The sequence below is a fragment of the Tenrec ecaudatus genome, chromosome 1, assembly GCF_050624435.1.
Source record: "Tenrec ecaudatus isolate mTenEca1 chromosome 1, mTenEca1.hap1, whole genome shotgun sequence".
Classification (NCBI taxonomy): Eukaryota; Metazoa; Chordata; class Mammalia; order Afrosoricida; family Tenrecidae; genus Tenrec; species Tenrec ecaudatus.
The window spans coordinates 192,916,274-192,942,871 of NC_134530.1; the positions used below are offsets into that span (position 1 = coordinate 192,916,274).

At 40.2% G+C, this 26,598-nt stretch overlaps 1 protein-coding gene and 1 non-coding gene across 2 annotated transcripts in view; both read left to right on the forward strand.

The window, feature by feature from the left end:
• SOAT1 (sterol O-acyltransferase 1) overlaps positions 1-19,779 on the forward strand; it is a 63,733-nt gene extending 43,954 nt beyond the window's left edge. The window contains exons 6-16 of the mRNA XM_075527965.1: positions 2,893-3,000; positions 5,280-5,562; positions 7,361-7,439; positions 7,905-7,986; positions 9,947-9,992; positions 10,950-11,079; positions 11,865-11,962; positions 12,990-13,088; positions 13,818-13,953; positions 14,547-14,692; positions 15,851-19,779. Of these exons, the coding sequence (XP_075384080.1) occupies positions 2,893-3,000; positions 5,280-5,562; positions 7,361-7,439; positions 7,905-7,986; positions 9,947-9,992; positions 10,950-11,079; positions 11,865-11,962; positions 12,990-13,088; positions 13,818-13,953; positions 14,547-14,692; positions 15,851-15,898 (1,255 nt within the window). The 3' untranslated portion in view covers positions 15,899-19,779. The remainder of the gene's footprint in view (positions 1-2,892; positions 3,001-5,279; positions 5,563-7,360; positions 7,440-7,904; positions 7,987-9,946; positions 9,993-10,949; positions 11,080-11,864; positions 11,963-12,989; positions 13,089-13,817; positions 13,954-14,546; positions 14,693-15,850) is intronic.
• A 496-nt stretch (positions 19,780-20,275) lies between these two features.
• On the forward strand, positions 20,276-20,416 carry LOC142438106 (U4 spliceosomal RNA). The gene has a single exon (XR_012782549.1). It is a non-coding gene; the product is annotated as a U4 spliceosomal RNA (small nuclear RNA).
• The last annotated feature ends 6,182 nt before the right edge of the window (positions 20,417-26,598 follow it).

Genomic DNA, 26,598 nt, shown 5'->3' on the forward strand with positions numbered 1-26,598 from the left:
GACTTAGTTGATTCCTGACCTAGATGGATGCTTGTTTGAATAGAAGCCTTTAAAAAACCCAGACAGTATTACAGTTGATAGTTGAGCACCCTCTGCTTTCTTCAGCACACTTTGCTGTAGCACCCTTATCTGTAGTGATCTCTTCATGAAGGCAAGTATGGAGTAAGGCCATGTTATAAGAACTAACTGTTCTTGGGTTGGGGCTAGAATTAAATGGGAGCCCAGAATCCATTTGCTTGTCATGGGTTATGAATGACTCTGGTTTACTTTGGCAGTCATATTATGACAAAAAAACAAACAAATAGCAAAACAAAATAACACCAAAATAAAACAAAAATATTGTTAATCATCCTCCTGGGGTATAAAGCGAATGCATTGATAACATCAATAATTTATCCAATGGCATAGAATTTATGCACTCCTTTTTAAAAAAAATTTTAATTACCTAAATACTTTATTACTCTAATTTTTAAAAATCATTTTATTGGGGCTGATACAACTCTTATCACAATCCATACATACATCATTTGAGTAAAGCACCCTTATACATTCGTTGCTTCATCATTCTCAAAATTTGCCTTCCGCTTGGGTTCCTGTAATCAGCTCATTTTCCTTTTTTCCCTCCCCATTTGCCCCTCCCTCATGAGCCCTTAATAATTTATAAATTATTATTTTATCTTAGCTTACACTGCCCGGCATCTCCCTCCACCCACTTTCCTGTTGCCCATCCCCCAGAGAGGAGGCTATATGTAGATCCCTAAGATCGGTTCCCCCTTTCTACCCCCAGTTCCCTTCCGGTATCGCCACTCTCACCATTGATCCTGAGGGATTCATCTGTCCTAGATTCCCTGTGTTTCCAGATCCCAACTGTACCGCCGTGCATCCTCTGGCCTAGCCAGGTTTGCAAGGTAGAATTGGGATCATGATAATTGGGGGGGGGGGGGGAGGAAGCGTTCAAGAACTAGAGGAAGGTTTTGAGTTTCATTGTTGCTACACTGAACCCTGAGTGACTCATCTCCTCTCCATACCCCTCTGCAAGGAATGTCCAGCTGTCTACAGATGGGCATTGGGTCCCCATCACGCACTCCTCTCAGTCATGATGATATGATTTTCCCCCTGGCATTGGTGCTTGAAACCTGGGCCCCTCGAGCCTTCATGGTCACACAACATGTTGGTGTGCTGCTTCCATGTGGGCTTTGTTGCTTCTGGGCTAGATGACCGCTTGTTTACTTTCGAGCCTTTAAGTCCCCAGGCAGCTATATCTCTCAATAGCCAGGCACCATCAGCCTTCTTCACCACACTTACTTATGCACGCATTCATCTTCAGCGTTTATGTGGAGAAGGTGATCACACAATGATTTTTGTTCTTTGGTGTCTGCTACCTGATCCCTTCAACACCTCGTGTTCACGTAGGCTTGTGTGCTTCTTCCCTGTGGGCTTTGTTGCTTCCGAGCTAGATGGCTGCTTGTTTGCCTTTAAGACCCCAGATGGTATATCTTTTTGATAGCCAGGCACCATCAGCTTTCTTCACCACGTTTGCTTATGTGGCATTTATGTGAGTATACTCCAACTGTGAGCTACCATACATGAGTTGTTGCTTCATTCAGATTGATTTCTTAATTCATTGATCTCTGATTGCACTGAGCATAGGGGTTGGTGTTAAGGGAAAACTTCTTGTAACATTTCTTACTAGGGCAGATCCTTGCCTGTCAGATTAATACCTGTCATTAATGCAATGGGAGCATTGAGGTAACTAAATATAAAATCAGGAGCCCTAGTTACATAGGTAGGTTACATATTGGGCTAGTAACTGCAAAGTCATCAGTTTGAACCTATTAGCAGCTCCATAGGAGAAAGATGAGACTTACAGACTTGGAAAACCACAGGGGAAGTTCTACTCTAACTTAGCGGTTCACTATGACTTGGAATTGATCAGTGGCAGTGAATTTTGGTATTACAGTAAAAAATATTTTAATGATAGAATTATCACACACACACCCCAAAACAAGCCAACAATTTTTACCAAGAAAAATTGAAATACCTACCGTATATATTCGTATATAAACCGAGTTTTTCAACACATTTTTAGTGTGGTTTTTGTGGTAAAAGTAGGTGCCTTGGCTGATAATCAGGTTGGCTTGTCCTTGAGTAAATAAACCAAGAAAACAGACCGCTTTTCTGTAACTCACTTGGGTTTTAATTAGAATGTAGATATTTTCAGTCCAGAGATTTATAGCATTTCAGATTGTCTGAAAAGTGATGTAGATAGTTGGCATAGATCCTTCATAAAAACCAGGGTTAAAAACTTGTTTTAAGTGGATTCAAAAGGTATTAATTTAGGGGTCATCTAGAAGTTGTTGCGTACCCTCAAATAAAATAAACCAGTTTAAATTAAGTAGAGAAATCAGAAAAGATAGAGAATATAAAAGATTTGTAAGTAAATCTTTTCTAGATATATAGAATGGTAATTGTCATCATTTTAGAAGATATTTTTTTTAACGAAAATATTTCAACCTTGACATCTTAGAAATAGCACCTAATATATTGAGTTAATTTTAGGAACTAGATTATAAGGATAACCTTTTGGGGGGGAGAGAGGTTGTTTTAGCATTTGACACAAGTCCCTGCCACCTGTATGCAGATCAATTGGTAATAAAGAGTTTAGTATCTTTTTTATTCTAACACTATCATTTTCTTAGAAGGGATATTGCCCTAAAGCCATTTAATGTCTCTACTAAAAGTTTCATATGTAAAGCTGTGGGGTTTTTTTTGTTTTGAGATTATTTTGGAGGTGGAATTAAATATCTACCAAACTGCACTGAAGAAGTCTTTTTAAGATTTTTCACCTAAATGTTGGTTACTAATTTTATTCTTTTGAACTGAATTTTGCAGCGAGCTGCTAGAGGTGGACCACATCAGAACCATCTATCACATGTTTATTGCCCTCCTCGTTATCTTTATCATCAGCTCACTGGTAGTCGATTACATTGATGAAGGAAGGTAAGAAACAAAGGTCTGTTGATGTGAGCGAAGTGAGTTTCACACTTTACATTTTAATAAAAAGTAATTTCATTAAATTTGCTCCAGAGAACACCCTCCTCAGATGATGTTGCTGTTCCTTTCCTCTGAAAAGTATACCCCAAATGAAAATTGTTTCATGTAAAGTCTATATTTTAACAGTAATATTTCCAAATGGGAGAAGTTTGTTTGTATATGAGACTAAGTCAACGTATTGCTACAAAATCATTGAAACCTTATTACAGAAAAAAAACTCAAAACCGTGAGGGTATTCCTCAACATATTCCCCATCTCACTCTCCAAACATTGCTGAAGGCAGGGTTTCCATCTCTCAGACTTTCCCGGAAATTCACTCTTCAGTTTATATCACATCACAACAGTAGTTTTGGCATCTTCAAGGGCCTCAAATTGAGTTCTTAATTATAAATGTTGTTTGAGTTTGGAGAACAAAAAGAGGTCTGAAAGGGCAGGACCAGTGCTGTAGGGTGGACGGGGTAAGGTTACCCACTGAAATTCTTGGTGGACATCCGTTGGTGTACCTTGAGAAGGAATGGGGACATTGCTGTGATGAAAAAATTGGCATAACTTTTCCCACCATTTTATGAAAAACCAGCTCTCACTTCTCTTAAAACTTCTCCATAGTTAGCACCTGTGAGCATCTCGTGCCCTTTGAGATAATCTTATCGAGAGTAGTACCCCTTTGGACTCCAGAAGAGATGCCCATCATCTCTGAGCTTTGATCCTTCTTGAATTTAACTGACCCAGCATATCCCCCCTTTTGACTGGACCTTTTTTGAGTAGACTCAGCAGAAGCAGTTATGATTGGACCTTTTTTTGAAGGCACTCCTGTCAGGGGAAGCCAGCCCCTAACACATCATTACGGGTCCGGTAGGCGCAATTGTGCAGCGATAATAAGTAAGGATCATAGGAAAGTTATAGAGAGCATGAGAGAGCGAAGTGAAGTATTGAAATAAATGGGAGTCAGACACGTTTCATGGTGGCATGCTCACCTCTGCCCCACTCGATGGTCCACGTGGAGGGAGAGAGTGATCTTTAATGTTACCCCAAGCTTTTTATCTTCTCCGGGGACGTGCAAGCCCCCTAATTGCAGGTGAGGACATACGTCACAGGGAGGGGTTGTGCCATAGGTAATACAGTAATGAGAGGGGGTCTAGGGACATACATGCAACAGTAAGAGGAAGGATTAGGGGTATACATGTGATAAGATGGGCGGATAACTTAACTTTGGATGTCACAGAGTCAGTTTGGTCTGTTCCCTGACTCAGTTGATAGAGATCATTATTGGTAGGGTGAGAATGCTTGGTCGCTTGGTCGCAAGCCTCAAGGAGGAATAGTTTACTGTCCCCAGTAACGGAGTGAGGCCTGCCATATAGTCTGGTGACTAACTGCCCTAGAGGCCTACCCTGTAGTCTGGTGACTAACTACCCTGGGAGGATGTCTGTAAGCGTTTGACCTCTCCCCACACACCCCAGCAAGACTAAAACTAAATGCACCATGGAGAGAACTTGTCTGCAATCTTCTTCTGATCTAGACACAGGTTCAAACTGATCTTGGTTGGAATAAGCACGAGTATATGAACTAGAACCCTACTAATGCATTCTAACTTACCCTCATATATGATCTACCACCTTTTCTACTCTGAAATATGTTACAATTGTTATTTATTTAAAAAGGAAGGAAGAAAGCTTACTACAATTTAAAGAGTGGGAAGATATAAGCTTTTAAAAAAATGTAAGCATTATAATATTACTTTAAAAAAGATAGTCTATTATAATCATAGATTAAATTAAATGCATTTTTAGAAATTGAAATTTTAAAAATGGTGATGTCATTGAAAACTAGTAGATTTTGACTTTTAACCATTTCCTTCTTTGAAACATCCAGCCTTTGTACATAAGTGATTACTATGTAGGTACTGCCTCTGTTACTTAACTTTAATTAAATTGTTAACTTTCTATGTGAAATATTATAGATTGTTAGAATTTGTAAAAATCTAATCAATGTGTGTGATAAATCTTGGAGAAATTGAAAGCCCGTTGACCATATTATCTTAGTGCTTTTAGGAAACTGTTTAGATGTATTGTGAAGCAGAGGCTAAGCTACCTCCAAGTATAAAGTAGGTCTCTATCTAGTGGCATCATTTTATCTATGACTTAATGTTGGAATGTTTCTCATGAGTGGATGTTTGTGGGCTATAAACTTAAAGTTCACTTATTTGTTCTTTCTGCTTTCTTCCCCAGGCTGGTGCTTGAGTTCAGTCTCCTGTTTTATGCTTTTGGCAACTTTACGACTGTTTTTTGGAGCTGGTGGGGCATGTTCCTATCTACACTTGGAGTTCCTTATTTCCTGTTTGTATCTTGGGCCAATGGATTCCAGAAGAGCTCCCACCCTCTGCTCCGCACTCTCTTTTATGGTGCACTGTTCATTTTCTTCCAGCTTGGAGGCTTGGGGTTTGTACCAGCATACATTGCATTAACATATACCCCGGCACCAGCCTCCCGGATCGTTCTTATAAGTGAACAGGTAAGCTTTTCAAAGTGTCGTCTAAAGCAGTGCTTTGCTCAGTTAACGCTACACCATACCAATATCTGTTATTTTTAGCTATATTAACTTGGGTCATTATCTGCTTTGTTACACAATTATATATAAAATTAAAATGTTAATCTAGATTAGCTTATCTTTTTTGTTGACCTTTTTTTTTAAACATTTTATTAGGGGCTCATACAACTCTTATCACAATCCATACATATACATACATCAATTGTATAAAGCACATCTGCACATTCCCTGCCCCAATCATTCTCAAAGCATTTGCTCTCCACTTAAGCCCTTTGCATCAGGTCCTCTTTTTTTTTCCCCCCTCCCTCCCCGCTCCCCCCTCCCTCATGTGCCCTTGTAGCTTATCTTTTAAGAAATTATACTGAACTATTATGGCTATATTAAAAATTTTATTTGAGGTTTATTCTAGATTATAAAGATATTTAGGTGATTAAACACTACTTTTGATAAATATCAAATCATTGTTTTCATTATTGATTTGCATTAAAGAGTTTACTGTATATACTCCAGTGTAAGCCAACCTGAGTATCAGCCGAGGCACATAATTTTACTACAAAAACTGCATTAACAATGTGCTGAAAAATTTGGCGTATACACGAGTATATACAGTATTTTAATATAATCTTCTGACTTACTGGCTTTTAAAAAATCATTTTATTGAGGGTTCATATAGCTCTTATCACCATACATACATACATTGTGTCAAGCACATTTGTGCATTTGTTGCCATCATCATTTTCAAAACATTTTCTTTTTACTTGAGCCCTTGGTTTCAGCTCCTTGTTTTTCCCCCTCCCTCACAAACCCTTGATAATTTATAAATTATTATTTTCATGTGTTATACTGACTGATGTCTCCCTTCACCCACTTTGTTGTCCGTCTCCCTGGGAGATGATTATATGTAGACCATTGCAATTGGTTCCCCCTTTCTCCCCCACTTTCCACTTCCCCTCCTGCCTTATTGGCTTTTGATAATTGTGATCATAGTTTTAAAATCAAAGCAACATTTGAATGCTTACATGAGATCGTGTAAGATGGAATAAAAGTAAAGAGCAATAACTTTTAAATAGATTTCAGAATTAAAAACACAACCAATGACCATATATGATATCAAAATACTGTATAGGGAAAAGTGTGGTCTTTGTTTATTTTGACTAAGGGGGCAGACCACTTCATCAGACTTTATTTAAGTTCACCACTGCTGTGTGGAATTGATTACAACTCCTAGCAACGTTGTAAGACAGAGTACAATAATGTCTCATACGGTTGTAGAAGCAGATGAGCACATCTTTGTCCCATGGAGTATCTAGTGGGCTTGAATGACTGACCTTTTAGCCAGCCAGGCACTTAACCACTCACCAAGTGGTCCTTTTGGAGCAGTGGTCCTCAACCTTCCTAATGCTGCGACCCTGTCATACAGCTCCTTGTGTTGTGGTGACCCCCCCCAACCATAAAATTACTTTCGTTGGTACTTCATAACTGTAATTTTGCCACTATTTTGAATTGGGCGACCCCTGTGAAAGTTTTTTGACCCCCAAAGGGTTCACAACCCATAGGGTGAGAACTGTTGTTTTAGGTGGCAAGTAAATTTAGAATTCATAATTTGGTCTTCTTTTATTCCATATGAGTGAGTCTGCGTTGGTGTGCAAAATTACAAAGCTCTTTTGAATAAGCATTCTCTGATTCTGTTCTAAATTGTTAGAGGAGGCAAGCCAATGATAGCAAAATCACCTTCTTATTTGCCTATGTTTTTAACCTGTAGGTTCGTTTTGTAATGAAAGCTCATTCATTTATCAGAGAAAATGTGCCTCGAGTACTGGATTCCGCTAAGGAGAAATCAAGTATGCAATTTCATCCAGTCAAAGGATGTTTATAGTGTTTTTCTGGGGAGACCTATTCTGTAGAGAATAATGTTTGATTTTAAGTATATAGGATTAATATTTTATTGGATGACCATGTCATTGCTTCCTCATTATTCTAGTTTTACCATTGTAATATAGTGTTGAAAATGTCATTGGATTCTGATAACCTGGCATTATTTTTAAGGAATGTTAATTTGCTCGTTACACCTATGAGTGATTTTTTTCAAGTATAGCTTCAACCCTTAGTTATTGAAGTCATAGAAATAACGTAATTTAGAGGGCTTGGTGGGTTAGTGTAAGAGTAACAGGAATTCATTGTAGGACTTGAGTAGTAGAGGGAGAGGGAATCCGACTTTTGTCTGTTGTGTATTCCCCTATTTTCCCACTTAGATTTGCGAGGAGATGGCAAAGAGCCTTTGGTCTAAGCATAGTTTTCTTTTCCAGGCACTGTACCAATACCCACATTTGGCCAATACTTGTACTTCTTGTTTGCTCCTACCCTCATCTACCGGGACAGCTATCCGAGGTAATGACTGTGAAATAGCATCAGAAATGGGCCAGGGGTGTGATGGGTTAGGCAGGCAGGGGCCCTTCCTGTAGGGCTCTGTGTAAACTGTACAATGGATTTTAGTTTTCTCTTGGATGGGAAGTGCCCTCCTAGATAGTGGGTCTATCAGTCTGATTTGATACACTTAAGCTATTTTTGTTGTTGTTGTCTTCTTTAACATTTTAATGTGTTTTAGATGAAAGTTTGCACAGTAAATTACTTTTGCATCAACCACTTACACTCAGATTGTTCTGGGACACAGGTTGCTGTTTCTCCTGGATCAGCATTCCACTCATTTTCACCCTGCCGTTTCTCACCATCCATCCAGATTTTGACCCTCTTTGCTTCATCTTTGTTTTGGGGCAGATGTTAACCTGTTTTGTTTCTGTGTAGTTGAGTATTCTAAGGAGCATATTCCGTGTGTGTGTGTGTGTGAGAGAGAGAGAGAGAGAGAGAGAGAGAGAGAGAGAGAGAGAGAGAGAGAGAGAGAGCGCGTTTATTTCATAGACCAATCTATCTTTTGGCTTCAGTTCCAGATTAAAAGGGTGATAGTCTTAGGAGTTGCATAAGTCTGCCTAGTCTTTTTTTTAACCCAGCATGTCTTTTTACTCTTTAAAGGAAATTGGGCTTTGTTTTGCATTTTAATCCTGATATGTAAGATTAGTGTGGAGGTGGTGTTTGACCTCCTCTAACTTTAAAGAGGGGAAGAAGATCAAGATCAACATTCCCAGACAGATTCCTGTGAGGCAAAAGCATACCTCTACCCTCCAACCCTTTACCAGTTCTGACATAATTCTCCCATTGCATGCTGTACCTCTAAGGTTTAGCTCCACAATTCATTGCAGTGGTCACACAGAACAGAGTTCACAGACAGTACTCATAATTCAGGATCAGAAACTGCTCAGGATACAGTTTTTCACTTAGGATGGTTTCTTTTCAGCAGTGACTGCAGAAAGCCTCTCTCTAGCCCCTTGACTTCTGCATGGTTAGGCAAGTTTGGCAAAGCTCTTTCAGCTCTGCTGGTGAGTACTCAGAAGCACTTCTGCTCTGCCTGCTTGTTTCGTGGGCGCAGAAGCCCACCACACCAGTCTCCTGGTTCTTCTGATGCTATTTTGGTGTCAGTTCAGCTGGGTATTACAGCTCTCTGTCTCCTGTTCAGGGACAGTCTTAGCACAGGGATCCTAAGTCCAAAGAACACACACATAACCACAGAGGCAATTTTATTCTGTCCTGCAGTGTTTACTATGAGTTGTAATTGACTTGATAGTCAATGGATTACTATCTAGTGAGTCTTTGTTTTCCAACTTCCCATACCTGGTAGCCATGAAAAAAGCTGCCACCTTTGTATAAATCAGTTCTTGACTTTTTGAAAGTGGGAACATTTTATTTGTCTTTTGTGATGGACATTTCACTTGGCATAATGTCCTCCAAATTTCTTCATGTTACAAGATGATCAGTGGACTTACTGCTCTTTATCATTGTGTATTATTTCATTGTATGTGTGCTGCATTTTGTTTGTCCATTCATCTACTGCTGGACAGTTACGTTGTTTCCATCCTTTTTGCCATTGTGACAAATGCTGCAGTGACACGGGAACATGTGTGCCACTGCCTTTATTGCTCTTGGATATATGCATCGAGTGAAATGCTTAGTTAGAGATTTGACCCTTGTTCTAGATGCTGATGCCAAGCCGCCCCCACACCCCCAGTCTGTGAGTGCCCATTTGATTCTTACTAGTACTTTCCTGAATGAACATACATTTTATATATATATATATATATATATATATATATGTTTAGAAAGTAAAGTAGTATTGCCTGAAAGAATTATACAGGTACCTCATATGACCATAAACAGTGTTCTGTGTGGTAGAGAGCATTAATTGTGAAACATTTATTAAAGTTTTATTATTAAAATTTTTTATTTTGTTTCTCCATAGGACCCCCACCATAAGATGGGGTTATGTTGCTACCCAGTTTGCACAGGTACATATTTTTAACTGCCTAATCCCTGGCATGTGTTGATTGGTGGAAGATAGAAATTGCTATTTCTAATAGCATTTCATTGTAAATATTGGTAAATTTGTTTTACCAATGTGGGAGCTCTAGAACTCTTTTTGTTGAGACGATGAAACTTTAACTATTCCCAGTTACTTCAAATAGTGTTTGTTTTTGTTAGCATCAAAGGTAATTTTCTTCAGTTAAGAAATAGATATTGACCCTTACTAAACCCACCTACAAAACCCTTACTAAGCCCCACCTACAAAAAAAAGAAATAGATATTATTCTAAGGATTCTATTTGTTTCTTCAACATAACACCCACCCCTAATTTGTGTGTGTATGTGTAAAGTTGTGAAGTGGATATAGTTTGGGCTCTCTAATCACATCCCATATTCAGAGTAAAATTTCCCCTAAGATCCCATTGTATATTCTCATCTAAACCAAATATAATTTGTCAAATAAGTTATGGTGCTTATTTGATGACCGTAAGTGTTGAACTGCTCTATAAGGCTTCCTTGGTTGTAATTCACACAGGAGCGTGTCACCCTACCTTTCTCCACATTGCTTGGTGGGTTTGAACTGTCGGCACAGTGGTTCACTGAGTCTAAATTGTACCACCTTGGGATCTTGATCATTTTAAAAATCATTTTATTGGAGGCTTGTACAACCCCTATCACAATTCTTACATCCAACCATTGTGTCAAGCACATTTGTTGCCCTCATCATTCTCAAAACATTTGCTTTCCACTTGAGCCCTTGGTATCAGCGCCTCATTTTTTCTCCTCCCTCCCCACTCTCCCTCATGAACCCTTGATAATTTATAAATTATTATAATATATGGATATTATATGGGATATAGATGTAAACATTGCTTTAAGGGTGACATATGTCTTTAACTCAGTCTTTCCTTATTAAGCCATTATGTCTTTGTTATGTTCTAGACTTTTGGTTGCTTTTTTTATGTGTACTACGTGTTTGAAAGACTCAACCTCCCCTTGTTCCGGAATATGAAGCAGGAGCCCTTCAGTGCGCGCGTCCTGGTCCTGTGTGTATTTAACTCTATCTTGCCAGGTAACATGGATATTGGTTAATTTGTTCAGTCATACCTTCTCATGGAAAATCAAAGCTACTGAGAATGCAAGGCATGTGATTTTCTTCGTCTTATCTATATATCCAGTACCCTTCTTGAGCACTTTTCTGTTTATCTGAAAAATCAAGTGTCATCCTTTTAGTTTTGGGCCAATTCTTTCATATATCATGTAGTTTTTTCACATGTTGCTTTCTCTGGAGTGTAGACAGGCTATATGTATGCTTTCTCTTCTCATTCGGCTAAGCTATGTACTCTTTATCCCAATCTGACCATTTATAACCTTTTGACTCTCAGTCTATCAGGGACAAATTTTAGCCTTTTTCCTATTTGACTTCCATGCATGATGACTTGCTTCTTTTAAATCTCTTCTGCCTACTATTTCTTATTCTCCTTCAGACTTTTGGCTAGACCTCCATGTCTTAACTTCATGCTCTCTGCTTATTTTTGCCAAATAACCTTGGAAGCAAAATCTCCCCCAGTTGAAAACAACTGGCTAGAGAGAGATGTAAGTATAGATTTTTAAAGGGTTTTGTATACCAAATGTACATCTAAGACTCTCTACTACAAAGAAGGTTATCTGTTTTCTGTCAAATCCACTTGGAAAATATTGCTTTGTTAATCGTGTTCACTGACTTTGAGTTGAGTAAGGAGAAATACCAATAGGTTTTCTGAAGTGGCTTTGAGTAAGCACGTGGTGGCATATGCTGGCCTCCCTGCCTTGTGAGCTGTTGGAAGGAGTCTGAGCAGTGTTGACCTTGTTTTCTAGGGGTGCTGATGATGTTCCTGATGTTCTTTGCCTTTTTGCATTGCTGGCACAACGCCTTTGCTGAGTTGTTGCGTTTTGGTGACAGGATGTTTTATAAGGTAATGTCTAGGTGGACTGATTTTTCTTCCTACATTTTATTTCCTCGTTGCTGAGCTTTTGAGGGCAGTTTTTAAACACAAACTTTGTGAGATAGTTTTCCTTTCCATAGTACACCAATGTGAAGCCCCAAAATCAGCAGATTAATTTGCACAGCTTCTTTTCTTTTACCTACATATAAAATCTCCCTTTATTCAGCAGATGGTTTTTGCTGCATCCTGGAAGAACAGCTTGATAATTAAAATAGAAAAATGCATGTTCCCAGGGCATTATGAGACTTTTCGAACTGTTCGTTACTTTGAAAATCTCTGGCTATGTTGTAGTGACCACAGTGAATCTTTTCGGGGTGATACCAATTACACCAATCATATTGAATAATCACCACCAGAAACCAAGCATTTGCCTTTGGCTGTTACTTGATGTAAGATCATCCAGTATCCTGTGATTGGTTTTCTTCACTGAGCATGGGGCTGCATGTATCAGGATGTTTTCCTGATGGCTGAGAACTGTAGTGCTCTGCTGTGTGGTCACATTGTTCTTTTATGGATCCATCCATTGAAGGACGTTAGGTTATTTCCCCCTTTTGGCTATTTTGAACACTGCTGCAGCGATCTTTGTGGACCACCAACTGGTTAATGTTAGTACTCTATTTTGTTTATCTGGCTGTCCTCAAGGTAAGGGGGGGGTTTACTGATGAATGTTCCAGTGAACATTAGATTAAACTGATTCTGTGTGTTCTGGTTTTCATTACACTTAACTGACAGTGTCAACATAACTTGCCTGATAATGATACCACATGAATTAGCTCTCAATAGTAGATAGGACTAGAATTCATGTCTCATTCAACACTGTAAATCAAAATGCCTTTTGAGATTTTTCTGAAATCATTGTGTGAACTAACAATTTGCTACAACATACTTTGGAGACTAATGTGTGTGTGTGTGTGTGTGTGTTTTCTTTACAACTCTGCAAGGCTTTTAGTCGTTTGTTTTGGTTCTCAGTGTTTTATATTTTAACTTTTTTCTCCAGGATTGGTGGAATTCTACGTCATATGCCAACTACTACAGGACCTGGAATGTGGTGGTCCATGACTGGCTGTATTACTATGCTTACAAGGACTTTCTCTGGGTGAGCCCTGGAGTCTTCCTACTCACAGCAGGTCCCGAGGGCAGAGGTGGTAGAAGCTTCCTCTTTCTCCCTCAGCCTGGCTGGGGTGCCCTTGTGGTTAGCAGCACGGCATGGAACCACTGTGCCCCAGGGCTGCTTCTGAGTAAGCAGCAAGACTTAATTGACTGCTGTTTAAGAATTGAAAATTGTTTTTTAAGAAGTGGAAAGAGTGTTTATAAAGTGGAAACACTCCAACGTGTTCAAGTACATCTCTTCAGTCAGTAATGTATAGAATTGGAGACATTCTTTAGAACGTAATATTGAATCTTCTGATTGAAGAAAAGTAAAGGCCCTGGGTTTCTGAATGGTTTTTCAGTTATGTAAGGGCCACATTTGACTAAGTGACCACGTTGTCGTGATGCAGACACTTGATTTCAGTGCTAGCTCTGTCATTTGTAATCATAATTTCACATACACACAAAGCACATTCTTTACCCATTCTAAACAATACGTTCGTTACCTTTTTTAATTTGATGTTACTCCGTGGCTACTTGTACTTTGATATTTAATATTTTTGGAAAATTTGCCTAGCTTGTTCAACATTAATGTGTTTGTAAATGCCTCATCTTTACTACGTTACTCATGTAATAAACCCAATATGATTAATAGCTGACTTTATTTAGCATGCGATAGTTGCAAGCTGTATTTTGTCCATGTTTACTGAGTTTTACTTTGTTTCTGTTTCCTTAGCTTTTCACCAAGAGGTTCAAGTCTGTCGCCATGTTAAGCGTCTTTGCTGTGTCTTCTGTCGTGCACGAGTACATCCTGGCTATTTGCTTGAACTTTTTCTACCCGGTGCTCTTCGTCCTCTTCATGTTCTTTGGAAGTGAGTGTGCGGCGTGGCAGGAGTGCTGCCGCGGCGCTCACAGGGCACATCCGGGAGGCCTGAAGGGGACACGATGCCAAGGGGTCCAGGAAGGAAAAGAATTCTCAGAAATTGATTGTAGCAGCAGTTGTATAATTTTGCTTGACTTGTTTGAGCTATGGAATTATATAATATACATGTATGAGTTCCCAATTTTAAAAATACACATAATAAAAACATCAGAACAAAAAATACATAAATGAACTATACAATCAATGTAGAAAGGTAGATGGTACAACTCTTCAGTATACTCAGGAGCAAAATTAACTAGGTAATCCTTGAAGGCTGTTGGTACCACTCATTTGTTACACCGAGATCATGACAGCGATGGATGGCCAACTCCTGCGTTGTCAGTGTGCGCACAGCCTAGGACACGGCCATTCTTAGGAGGAGTCATCTGAATGAGACCACGGAATGTACTGGCCCTTGCAGAATATTCTCTGTTAATTCATTGATTGATAAGCGTCAACTATTAAGTGATGTCAGCATCCAAGGGTTCTCATCTCTTGATTAATTGTTTGGATAACTTTTTTTGGTTTTCTTCTTAACTTTAGTGGCTTTCAACTTTATTGTCAATGACCGTCGGAAGAAGGGCATTTGGAATGTTATGATGTGGGCTTCCCTTTTCATGGGTCAAGGAATCCTCGTGTGCTTTTATTCTCAAGAGTGGTACGCACGTCAGCATTGTCCTCTGAAAAATGTGAGTACTTGGTCCTACTAAATTGGAAGAGAAACCCATGTTCCTTTGGTTGGAGCTGATGGATAATATTGAGAAGAATATTAGTGGAGGCTAAGATGAGCTCACCCTGAGGGGAGAGAAATTAGAAGGGAACGCGTTAGCTTATGGTCTGGTCTTACTTTCTGTCCTTGGAATATTTTTTCTCCCTTTTGTTTTGTTTACATTGGTCTCTCCATTGGCTGGCTTTCCTTTTTCCTGCCTCGCAACACTGGCCCCTCCCCCTTTCAAAGCCCCCTCTCTAGTTTCCTGTTTATAGTCTGAGATGTAGGTAGTCTCCTGGATTTTTCTCAGTTGTGTGTGTCTCTTACCCACTTCTACCACCCAAGTGTCTTTTGTCTCGTTCCTTCCAAGTTAACATTGTAGACCTTTGTAGAAGTGTCCAGGCCACACTCATAAACCGAAGGTGCCATTTCCTGTGGCTCCTCTCTGTTTTTGTTTCTTTCTCTTTCATCAGTCTCATTTTGTCATAGGCTTTGAGCTTTTTGCAGCTGGCTCCTAAATGGAAATCTTCAGTCCTAATACCATCTCTTAGGAATTTTGGCTCTTTTCATTTACCTGTCTCATGAACATATAAAGTAAATTTGAACTGTAGATAAAAGTAACTGAACATATTTTGAAATGGCTGCTTAATAGGTTTAGGTTCACAGAAATAGGTGATGAAAATGGTTGATGCCCTCAGTTACTAACCATGATACGTGGGTGCTTCAGGTTCACCCATAGGTGCCTTGCAAGAAAGACCTGGCAAGCAACAGGTCTCCAAAATTCATGGGGTTGCCATGAATTTGAATTGAAATCGGGGAGGAGGGCCAACAAAGCTCAGTACATAACATTTAACACTCCTACTTTCCCGGACGTAAGGAACTCTGGTGGTCCACTGGTTTAAGAAGCAACTACTAACTGATTTGTAGTTTGAACGCAGCCAGTGGCTCAAATGGAGAAAGCCATGGCAAAGTGCTCGCGCACTGACAGTGTAGAAAACCCAGGTTAGAGGTTTCTGCTCTTGTTACGTGGGATTTCTCTCCGTCAAAGACCACTTGATGGCTCACAGCAATACCTTCTCAAACCGTACATAAATTGCACATGAATAAACTGTTCTTTCTCATTTTTCCCCCTTTGTAGCCCACATTTCTGGATTATGTACGACCACGTTCCTGGACTTGCCGTTAGGTGTTTTAGAAGCTTGGAATTTTGTTTTACTCTTTTTATTTTTTTATTGGTCACTGAAGATTGTTTATTCTGCCTGATTGTGGGCCGGCAGCTACTTCCAGCGGTTCCTGAAGTTCTCTGTGTTTTGGGGACCACTCCAGGCTTATAGATGACTCAGTCCATTCCAAGGCCATGTGAAACTGACCTCCTAGAATCTTACTCACTTAAGCAAAACTTTTCCTTCCCTCTTTTGGTGCAAGGAAGACTGATCACATGACAGAAGGTGCCATGTTGTATCTGCGTGAGCCTAGACAATAATAACTGCATCTTCTGTGTCTAGACTCAGTTAACCAAGACACGAAAAAATTGTTCTAATTACCTCTGATTGACAGTGTTTTTCACGAACACTCTTGGGATGTATGCTAATTAAATGCAATTGAAGAAGAAAAGGAAATCTTTTCATGGAGAATTCATTGTTGCTTTATAACTGTAAAGAGAGGGTCGCCCATTTTCCAAAGATCATCTTAATATTTTTATTAGGGGAGAAAAAAGTTACGTTCTACTTAACTTTAACCATGCATACCCCCACCCCCCACACTATATAGTCATGATTTCTATAGTGCAAAATGTTTCTTTCGCCTTGGGGTCCTCAGATTATGTAATAAGGGAATCAAAAGGGGAAAGGGTGGGGGGAGCAGCGCAAGAGAAACATCCTCTTATAACTTCCAAAGTAAGGGTTTTCAGAGCTAATCCTATATTTAAATTGTTTTTAATTATGGAGCTTGTATAGAAAGTAGGTGTCCCTCCCTTTTAAAGACAATAAACGCTGTTTATAAAAATCCTGTGGTACAATGTCTAATAAATATTGAGCTAACTTGAATTATTTTGCAGCCAAGTTGCTCTGAAATTTAAGTATTTTCCACCTCCATTAATATTAGAATGACTACAAATGATACAGAAGCTGGCTTCTGTAATTACTCAATTATGATATATATTTTTAATTGTGCTGTACTTGTAGGGTAAACAATATAGGATTGTTTCAGCCAACCTGTTCCTTCGTGTTTCCATGTTTCAAGGTGCTCATGCCAATACAGTGAGGTGTGTCAGAATTCTTCTGTACTCGGGTCTGTTAAAAAGATCCAACGTAGAAGAGAGCAGAAGCCGTGTGATTCAGCTTTCCATCCAAAGCCAGGAGACTTATGAGTTATCCAAATGATTATTATTACTTGGAGCAGCTAGCTTGAAACATGTCTTCATATTCTACTAACCCTACTGTGATTAAATGCTTTGGGAACTCTTTAATTTCTTAAAATTCAGATGAGTTATACAAGAAGATAAACAAGATTCTTAAATATTTGCAGGTTAATTTGAACCAAAAGTACCTAGTCATTGTACCTCTGTCTCATGAATGTAGGCAGTTTTCTAAAGGGGAAATCCATCCTCAACAGACACTGAACTCAAAGGTGGTTCTTTTTCAAGTACGCATATGTTCTCAATTCTCAAGCAGTGATGTTTGTCTAGTGGTATTGTCATTGTAATGGAACCAGAACCTTCTAAAAAGACTGCTTTTATAATATGGTTTATAATTTCTGGCATTTTTCTTAAAAATTAAAAGCATTTCAGTTCAAATGAGCTCAAAACTACATTTTAAATATAATGAGGAATTTGAGAAAAAGTCTAATAAACATAGTCATCAATTACTATGCCAGTCTTTTGAAGCAAAAATGATTTTTGTATAATATTGGGGTTGTCAAGAGTTCTTAGGTCTCTGCTTCTGTTGTGGACGCCTATAAATGTACACTCCTGAGATTTGTCGCTGGGGGTTCTGACTGCTGTACTATTGGATTGTGTGACACTATTTTCTTTGTAAAACATCTCATTTTCATTTATATTTATTGGAGACTTTTCACCCCCATAAGATTTAAACATTGACAAATTGCATCATATTAAAGTAGAGATTGTTCAGAATGTAGAGACTTGTCAGATTTTCAGCAACACATAATAATCTTTAGGACTAGCCACATTTTGTGAATGAAGCTTACTTTGATAGCCAAAAACTTACTAGCTACTTCTAGCAAAGATATCGCTTTACATCATCAAAGACACTGTGAACAAGTGACAACTTGAACTAAAATTCTCTTGCCAGTGTGTTTTAGGAAGGCTCATTTATTTTTAGTATTTTGTGTGACATTAGCTTTATTTAGAAGACAGTACATTTTTTCCTTTTAAAAGTAGTAAAATTTTCCTGTAAAAAGTGTTAATGGAGGTGACGGGAGTGGGGCTCAGCTGTGGGCTGCGAGGGCCTGCCCGCTTCTGGCCCTTTACTCTGTGGTCCATCTTCTTGGGCCCCAACATAGGGGTGGCCGCGGCTGCGAGGACAGCCTACCGCCCGCTTTGTGGCCGCCATCTCTGGAAAGCTTTGAGCCGGGGTTCGAGGAAGACGCCTGACCGAAGCCCCTGTGGGAGTTGCCCAGAAAGAAAGGTCAGCAGTTGAAACCTGCTATTTTAGTCCACGGGAGAAAGATGAGACCGACTGATCCTATAAAGATGGAGAGCCTCAGAAACTATGCACGGTCACCGAGTCAGAATCTACTCAGTGATGAAGAGACCAAGTGTCATGCCTTGGATGGCTGCTGGCAAGCTCGGAGGACTGCGCTTCTGCCTCCCACTTCGTATGGCCATCTGCATCCTGTATGTTCGCCTCAGGATCCAACCTGTTCCACTATGACTTCACCTTAAATAAGTTCTGAGGAGGATTCCATTTCACCTAGCATAATTAGCTAAAAAAAAACCCAAGTTATTACTGTATATCCTCAAATATAAGCTGACCTGAATCAGCCAAGGCACCTAATTTTAACACAAAAACTGCATAAAAAATGTGCTGAAAATCTTGGCTTTTACACGAATATATACAGTATTTTAAAGGACTTAACTAAGAACAATAAAAATAATAGTTTAAAAGAAAAAAAGTGTTAATGGCAATAGGCATTAGCTTATTGTATTGTCCAAGAAAACAATTACATGGGTATTTCACACTCTTGCTGACTTTAGTACCTTCAGGTGTGGAATAAATTTGTTAGATATTTTTATCTCATTCCTAGAAACTGAAACTCAAAAGAAGTTATAGTTTTTGTTTGATGGATCTAAAATAGTGCAATTGCCCAGGTAAATTTGCTTGTCTGATGCTAGATTTGATTAGAAAATTATAGCCCACTTTTCACATCTTAACATCACCGTTTGAGTGAAAGAAAGATGGACAGTTACTCCTCTTTTTTTTTTTTTTAAGATCATTTTATTGGGGGCTTTTACAGCTCTTAAAACAATCTGTACATCAATTGTATCAAGCACATTTGTACATATGTTGCCATCATTTTAAAAACATTTTCTTCCCACATGAGCCCTTGGCATTAGTTCCTCTTTTTCCCCTCCCTCCCCAACCCTTCCACCTTCATGAATTGATAAAGTATAAATTATGATTTTCATATCTTGCTCTGGCCGCTATCCCCCTTGACCCACATTTCTGTTGGGGTTCAGTTCCCCATCCACCTCCACCTTCTCCTTATCTTCAAGAGCTAGAGGAATGTTGCGTGTTTTGTTAGTGCTCTACTGCACCCTGGCTGACTTGTTACTTCCTGTGACCCTCCTCCTGCACATTGATATGATTGTTTGGGTCTTCTGACCTTCCCTCCTCTTTTAACAACTATGAAATAATGTGTGATACTGGCACGATAAGAAAGAACATTGTGGAAACCGAGTTGATTCCAGGAACCCAAGTGGAAAGCGAATTTTGAGAATGACGAGTGCAAGGAATGTATAAGGGTGCTTTGCTCAATTGATGTATGTACAGATTGTGATAATAGTTGTATGAACCCCAATAAAAAGATTTATTTTAAAAAAAAGAATGTTTATTTAACCTTCTGTTTTTGCAAATTCAGATTATGTTGCAGAATTCATGTAGCATAGGTACTTTTTACCATAATTAAAAAATTTTTGCCTGAAAAATTGAAGTAATGAAAGAGACTCTTATGTATTTAAAATGTGGTTGTTTGGACCACACAGCCTAAAAGATAATTGATGTTATGAATTTAAAATTTGTGAATTTATGTAATTGTGAATTCTTTTTTGAAGAAAGCTCTTTTGAGTGCAAGTGACTTTGAATCTGTGTATAGAAAGATAATTCAGGTAAATTAATGACTGCTAACAGAACAGCATGATGCAATCATGAAAACTTCTTCACTATGGGACCTTTTACAAATATTGTTACAGTTGAGCATATAAAACAGATAAAGCCTAACTGCTTCTGATTCAGACTAGGAATAGTGGGCGTGGAGCCCTTCCTGCTCGTACCCAGTCCTCAGTAAAAGACTAGTTCAACTTCCATTAAGATAGCCCGTACTTAGCTTTGCGCAGTGGCAATATCGTAGCCAATGAGGTTTACCCGAGGTGTGATTATTGCTAATTGAAAACTTTTCCCAATATCCCACCGTGACGACTTGATATATAGTCGGCATTGGCAATTTTTGACGGTCTCCACGGAGACTGAAGAAAAAAAAAAAAAGATAGCCCATACTTGCTACCAGTGTGACCTTAGGCAAAGTCACTTAGTATGTATCAGAGCTATAGTTTTCTTCATTTGTAAAATGGGGTTATTAACTACCTCGCAGGGTTATTACAGGGTACTACCCTGGTAGAAATAGGGACTCATTATGTATTTGTTTTCTGTATAAATTGAAAACTTATATTTCCTCCATAAATTCTTAATCCCACTGGCATTTTTTAATGGAAAAATATCAAATCCTGCAGTTGCCCACAAAATAGGGGCTTCCTTTGTTTTTAACACTCAAGATGACCTTGATAGATCTAATCACTCAAGTGAAGTCATCTCTGCTGAGAAGCTGTGGGCGGGGCAAACAGCCAATGGCTGTTGTCTAGCAGCCTGGCATGTGCTCCTCTACCCCCCTCCCCCATACTCCTGGATGGCCATAGACCAACAGCAAACCCACTGCTGACTCACAGTGACCTCACAGGACAGGGTAGAGCTGCTGCCCCAGTGGATTTCTGAGACTATTTCCACGAGTCGAAAGCTGTCTTTCCCAAGGAGTGATTGGTGGTTTAGAACTGCTGACCCTGCAGTTAGCAGCCAGACTCAGAGCCACTGTCCTATATATATTCCTTGTGGGTATAGTACACAATACCTGTTCAGTTTGCATGTCTATGTAGATCATTGTTATTACTGTTATTGCACGATTGTCTGGATTGTATTTACCCCTCTAGTTTTGAATATGTGTCTACCCGCTGGTTAGTGGTTTACCCTCCCTCCCATCCGTGATAACCATCAAATGATGTATTTTTCTACGTGTGAAAACTAATTTCACTAATGTTATAAAGGTGTTTCATAGACTCGTTGGTATTTAACATTGTCTACCATCAGGATCAACTGGTGGCTGAGAGGTTGGCTTTGGTTTTGGTAGGGCCCTTCATTTGGACTCACTTTGTAATGGATATTGGAGGCATGCATGTACCACCACCAGTATTTCCAGATTTATCTATTTTTGCATGAGGTCCGGGGTATAAACTTCTAAAAATACATGCCTTACTGCTATTATGTAAGTAAGTAAAAAGTATCCAGAAGTCTGAAATTGGTACCTAGTTTTAGAATTTCCCTAGGGAGAGGAAAAACATGAAAGCCTATTTCTGCCTGTGTAAACGCTTCTGATGTAGAGAAAGCGGAATACAAGTTATAGCTGCCATAGCGTCGACGTGGACCCTGACCATCACCCACTCTGGATGTCAGTGCCCACTATGAGAAGCAGTAGACAGTAATGGCAATTGCATTGTTTAGTTTTAGGTTAATCGGATGCTGCATAACATACTACAAAGGTTTCCATTTTCCCCCTCTGTAAAATATAACCAAGACTTTGAAATAGTTAATCTAGACTTGAGGCGAGAAAGTGTAATATCAGAAGTCAGATGTTTAAAAAAAACAAAAACAAAACTTTCACTAACTCTGCAATCATACACCCTTACTCCTTTTGTCTAAACAGTTTCTACCCCGTGTTGCATGATTACATTGATGCTTCTGCTGTCCACATTCTCACCACCATGCTTCAAGGTGGGTCTTTGTTGTGTTAATGGCACAGGTGTACTTATAGTTTGCTGACCTCTCACGCTTCAGTCAAAGCCTTGCCATTTGGGCCACTGCATTGTTTCCTTGGTCTGTTATACATTCATCCATGGTATTTCAAGAGCAGCAAGCAGGGCTTTTAATTCAAAGTTAATTTTTAAGTTTTTCTAAGAAAATGTGCTCTTTTCCTGAATTCTGGTATGTCCTCTCCTCCTAAAAAATCGTAGTTTGCCTAGTCAGTGCTTTTACTTATATGCATTTGTGGGGGACCAGCCTCTACAGGTGAATGGGTCCTAGAGGCTGGTTGTGTGACTGAAGGGTAAATTAAGGAAACATCAGACAAGACATGCAAGGGCTCACCTCTTCCATGACAGCCGGCGCCACAGAGAGTGAATGTATTTTCTCACAGGCTTACAGATCTCGGGCATGCAAGCCACGTCATACACACACACGCAATAGGGGGGGTTGTATTGGAGAAGGGACAGACGGCAGGGTTTGATTGCTCCCAGCTCTTGATGGCAGATAACTTTCAGGCAAATAACCTTCAAGCAGCTAACCTTTGAGCATATACAGGAGCAGCACCTGCAGGTTGGCATTATCAAGGTGGGCGTGGGGGACATTGTGAGAAACAATTTAGGAGAATGTGACTGGCTGTATCTCCAACTCGCAAGCCTGAAGGCCCTCACCAGAATCTGCCTCCCAGACTCCTTAAATAGGAGCACACAGAACTTGTCCACATACACTCTCTTCCCGGTTCTCGGTTTCCCATATGCATTACCAGTAACTTCTGTTTTTCTAGCTTTAAAAAATATGTGGGAAAAATGTTAAGTTCTCTAGGGTTTATGAGGGAGGGAGGGGGGAAATGAGCTGATACCAAGGGCTCAGGTAGAAAGAAAATGTTTTGAAAATGATGGTAACATATGTACACATGTGCTTGACATGTGGATGGATGTATGGATTGTGATGAGCTGTGTGAGTCCCCAATAAAATGATTTTTTAAAATTGTGTTAATATATTGCATACAATAATATGTTAAATATATTTGGCAGTGGGGGGTGGGGCTATCCAGTTCTTTTGAAAGTAAAGCTTATTCAAATATTGACTTTTTGGAAGCATGTATAGTTCTTTATTCATAAATACTTCCATCTTAACATCAGGCAGCCCAAAAAAACCCAAAAACACTCCAACCAACCAACCCACCCATGCCATTGAGTAGATACAGACCCCCTCAAAAACCAGACTCATGGCCATCAAGTCAATTCCAACTCAGAGCAGCCCCAGAAGTAGAACTGCCCGAGGGAGGGGGGGGGGGTGTTCTTCAATCTCCAACCTAGTGACTCTTGTGAGGATTTCCAAACCTGTAACTACAGTGTCACCAGAGTGCTCTGTCTGTTGCCAGAAGGGAAGGCAGGTCATTGAACAGGCTGGTCTCTGAGCTCATGGAGGGGACTGTGGCACAGATAAGTTTTGGGGTCCTTTTGTGACTATATTTGCATTAAAAATCTGATGTTCTTCAGTTGCCCCCATTGTCAGTCATTTACTGCTTGATTCTTTTTTTGCCGTTGACTTTCAAAACCCACCAAAAAGTGAAATTGCCGTGGTTTGTAGGTAAATGGGTTATACAGAATACAATGTGCCTTTTAAGATAAGACAGAAACCAGTTTTGAAACCGCTTGCTTTCCCTCCCTCCAACAAGCCTCTCAGACTCAAGGACGTTGCGACATTCTTGCACATTCCATAATGGTGGCATTTCACAGAGAACATGGTAACATGCATGCACAGTTGAGGTGAGAGGACTGGGAGGGGAAATACCCTCAGAAAATAGTCTTTCTCACACCCAGGAACTACCTACTGCCAGTAAGGGAAATTCTCAGTGTGGTTTTTTTCCCTCTAACAGGAAAGTTTAGACTCTCTTAAGGTTCTTGTAGGCCCAACATAATTTGGGTAGGGGCCTAAATGTATCACATTCATATATCTGATTTCTAAAGCTAATGATGGGTGTATGAGTTCACTGCATTTGCTGCCTGCAATGAAGATGTACTGCTTCCAGACTTCCTCAGCACCATGAACGGCTCCTCTGCTAGGCACTAGCCATGCTGTGTGCAGCGGTTCTCAACCTGTGAGCTGAGCCCGATTCATAACAGTAGCAAAATTAGTTATAAAGTAGCAATGAAAAGGCAAATGTGAAGAAAACGGATGGTGCCAGGCTACCAAAAGATATAGCACCTGAAGTTGCTGAAGACTGGATGCACAAGCAAATGTGAAGAAAGCTGATAGTGTCCAGCTACCAAAAGATAAGCAGCCATCTAGCTGAGAGATAACAAAACCCACATGAAAGAAGCACACGGGCCTGTCCCGACTAGATCACTTGAGTACAAAGTGGGTGCATAAGCAAAAGTTGTGAACAAAGCTGATGGTGCCCGGCTATCAAATGATATAGCATCAGGGGTCTTAAAGGCTTGAAGACAATCAGGTGGCCATCTAACTAAGAACAAAGCCCACAAGGAAGAAGCACACCAACCTACCCCAACGTGAACGCTGAAGACAAAGCGGGTGCAAGGGCAAGTGCAGTGAAGAAAGCTAATGGTGCCCAGTTGTCAAAATATATAGAATCTGGGGTCCCATGGGCTGGAAGATAAACAAGGGGCCATCTAATTGAGAAACAGCAAAGCCCACATGGGGGGTGCACACCAACCTGTGAGATGACAAGGTGTCGAAGGGATCAGGTGTCAGGCATCAGAGACCAAAAAAAAACAAACATAGGATTGTAGATGAGGGTGAGTGCAGAGTGGGGACCCAGGGCCCATCTGGGGGAAATTGGACATCCCTTGCAGAAGGGCTGTGGGGAGGTGAACCAGTCGGGAGTGCAGTGTAGCAGCAATGAAACATGCAATTTTCCTCTGGTTCTTGAATGCTTCTTCCCCCCTACTCTCATGATTCCAATTCTACCTTGTATAACTGTCTGGACCACAAGATGTACACTGGTGCGGATGGGAACTGGAAATACGGGGAATCCAGGACAGATGAGCCCCTCAGGAACAATGGTGAGAGTGGCGATATCAGGAAGGTGGAGGGAGGGTGAGGGAGAAATGGGGAACAGATGACAAGGTTTACATATAACCTCCCTGGAGGATGGACAGCAGAGAACTGGGTGAGGGAGATGTCAGATGGTGTAAGATATAAGAAAATGATCATAAATTATCGGGGAGGGGGATCAGCGAGGGAGGGGAAAATGAGCTGATACCAAGGGCTCAAGTAGAAAGCAGGTGTTTTGGGAATGATGATGGCAACATATGTACAAATGTGCTAGACACAAATGATGTATGTATGGATTGTAAAAAGAGTTGTATGAGCCCCTAATAAAATGATTTTTAAAAAAGAATATTATGATGGAGGGGAGGGGGTCACCACAACATGAGGAACTGTATTGAAGGGTGGCCACAGAATTAGGAAGGTGGAGAACCACTGCAAGGTAAGACACAAGCATACACCTGTAGGCACCTCAGGTGGGATCAGAAAGAAGAGAATTTTAAGAGCGTAAACCATCTAGATGGAAGGATGGCCTTTGTGGAAGTGCTACTAGGAGCAGCCGCCGCTGAACGTGTCTGGCTGTGCAGTGGCTACAGTGCTTCGATTGATACTTTCCTTTGTTAGTTCGATGTAAATACCAGTCTGCTTCCTGCCCCCATTTCAGAGTGGTGTGCTCTGCTGAAAAGTCTGCGGCAGTGCATATGCTCAGGAAAGGCATTGGTCGAAGGTAGGGGTGTGAAAGCTTACGCATGACTTCATCTTAGTACCCTTTGCCGTTGAGGTTCATTTTCTGGTGCTATCTCACTGTTCTGTGTCCATTCGTGAGGTTTTCGGTATCTGACATAGTTTCCATGCCACAGTGGCATATTCTTCAGAAGGAGAGCCTATTCCTTCTTTGTAGTCTATTCTAGACTGGAAGCTTTGCTGAAACCGGTTTGCTTTGGGTCATCATGATGGTATTTGAAATATCAATGACACAGCTTCCAGCAGCACACAAGTCACCACAGTACAACAGACTGACAGACACTGAAATGGTTTTGTGTCATCTTAAGAGGGAAATTCATGGGGGGAAAATGAACTCCATTTCTCAAAAAACTATTCAAATTCAAGATATATTTTAAGTGGTGATACTAACCATTTAGTTTGTCCCCAAAGAATTGAGGGTCCTGGGAATTTAACCATGTTGTAGTCCTCCCCTCCCCCACCCCAATTATTAGTAAGGCCAATCCTAATAGGGAAGTTTAACCAGTGGAACAGAAACCAAAATGCACTGCCTCACCCCATGTACTTCCTCATTCCCGGAACACACACAAGCCCCCTTCCTCTACTAAGGAAGGACCACGTGGGCACTAGAAACCCCTGCCCATTCTGCTTCTGTAACCCTGCTCCCAAAGTGTGAAAGCTACGCTCACCCGCCATTTTGGGGCGCAGAACTTCTAAGGACGCTAGTTCCTCTGGCTGATAAGTGTTTCCTCTTTCAAGTTCTCCAGAAGTGGTGCCTGGTCACGATTTTGGTATTAACAGTTCCCAAGTAATGATTTTGCTGTTACAATTAACAAGAACAATG